This window comes from Propithecus coquereli, unplaced genomic scaffold (assembly GCF_000956105.1).
Source record: "Propithecus coquereli isolate 6110/MARCELLA unplaced genomic scaffold, Pcoq_1.0 Scaffold3244, whole genome shotgun sequence".
Classification (NCBI taxonomy): Eukaryota; Metazoa; Chordata; class Mammalia; order Primates; family Indriidae; genus Propithecus; species Propithecus coquereli.
The window spans coordinates 13,350-14,603 of NW_012148891.1; the positions used below are offsets into that span (position 1 = coordinate 13,350).

Genomic DNA, 1,254 nt, shown 5'->3' on the forward strand with positions numbered 1-1,254 from the left:
TTTAGCTTTTCTTAAAGAAATCAATCATGGTGATTTTTATCCTTTATAGAAACAGTATTTATTTCTTTTAGAAGTGTTATTCTGACGAAAGAATCGTCCATTTAAATTTGTATAAAAAAAGTTGAAGTTCTGTAATTTGGGGTATTATGATAGTTTCCGATAGTAATTCAATTTTTATTTTAAAGATTCTGACAATGGAGATATTAATTATGATTATGTTCATGAATTGTCATTGGAAATGAAGCGTCAAAAGATACAGAGGGAATTAATGAAGCTGGAGCAAGAAAACATGGAGAAGAGAGAAGAAATTATCATTAAAAAGGAGGTATGCTATTTTTTACAATAAATATGTTAGTAATTAATAGCAACATGGATATGGGTCAGATAACTCAGGTGCTTGCTGCATCTTAAATTATACTAGGATACTGATCATTGATCAACTCACTGTATATCAGTTACTCCATATATGTTAATCATTTGATCTTCACAGTAGTCTATTAGATAAATAGGAAATATTTGTGCTATTGAACAGGTGAGCAAAACTGAGGCTCTGTTGCCTAGAGTCATCAGCTAATAAAAAATGGGCTTTGGATATACAATACATATGTCTGTTTTGGGCCCATGCTGTTTCTAGAATGCCTTGTTTCTTTTCTAAAGAATAGAGATACAATTTATTTGGATATAATTTGTGATTTTTCTGAAATTTTAAAATTTCATAATTTTAATTTGCTTTATTGATATTAGTGTATTTTAAGGCAGTTAATTATCATATTGGTAACAGCATGGGTTCAGGAGTCAGACTTATCAACAGATGGTGGCTATAATACTTAATTTTTAATCTGAAGTTGGGTATAATTTCAAAATACTGTAAGTCTTGTTGTACCGGGAGTGGAGGAATTTCCTAATTTGACTTACTGAATTCTTTTGAAAGGTTTCACCAGATGTGGTTAGATCAAAATTGTCTCCATCACCTTCTTTAAGAAAGTCTAGCAAATCACCAAAGCGAAAATCAAGCCCCAAGTCATCTTCAGCTAGCAAGAAAGACAGGAAGACATCTGCAGTATCTTCTCCCCTGTTGGACCAGCAGAGGTCAGTAGGGTGATAAATAGTACCAGAATGAAATAGCTTTTTTCTGTGTGATACTTGTAAGAATTATGTAGTAGATTATAAAAGGATACTTTTAATACTCTCAGTATTTAATGTAAGCTTATTTATTCCCCAAAAAAGTGTGAAATATTTTATTAAAATGAAAAT

The 1,254-nt window shown here is 30.9% G+C and overlaps 1 protein-coding gene across 1 annotated transcript in view; it reads left to right on the forward strand.

The window, feature by feature from the left end:
- Positions 1 to 185: 185 nt before the first annotated feature.
- The window catches only part of LOC105815276 (zinc finger CCCH domain-containing protein 13-like), a gene marked incomplete at both ends in the record, with an annotated part of 7,766 nt that continues 6,697 nt past the window's right edge, over positions 186 to 1,254 (forward strand). Inside the window, 2 exons of the mRNA XM_012650421.1 lie at positions 186 to 325; positions 932 to 1,089. Of these exons, the coding sequence (XP_012505875.1) occupies positions 186 to 325; positions 932 to 1,089 (298 nt within the window). The remainder of the gene's footprint in view (positions 326 to 931; positions 1,090 to 1,254) is intronic.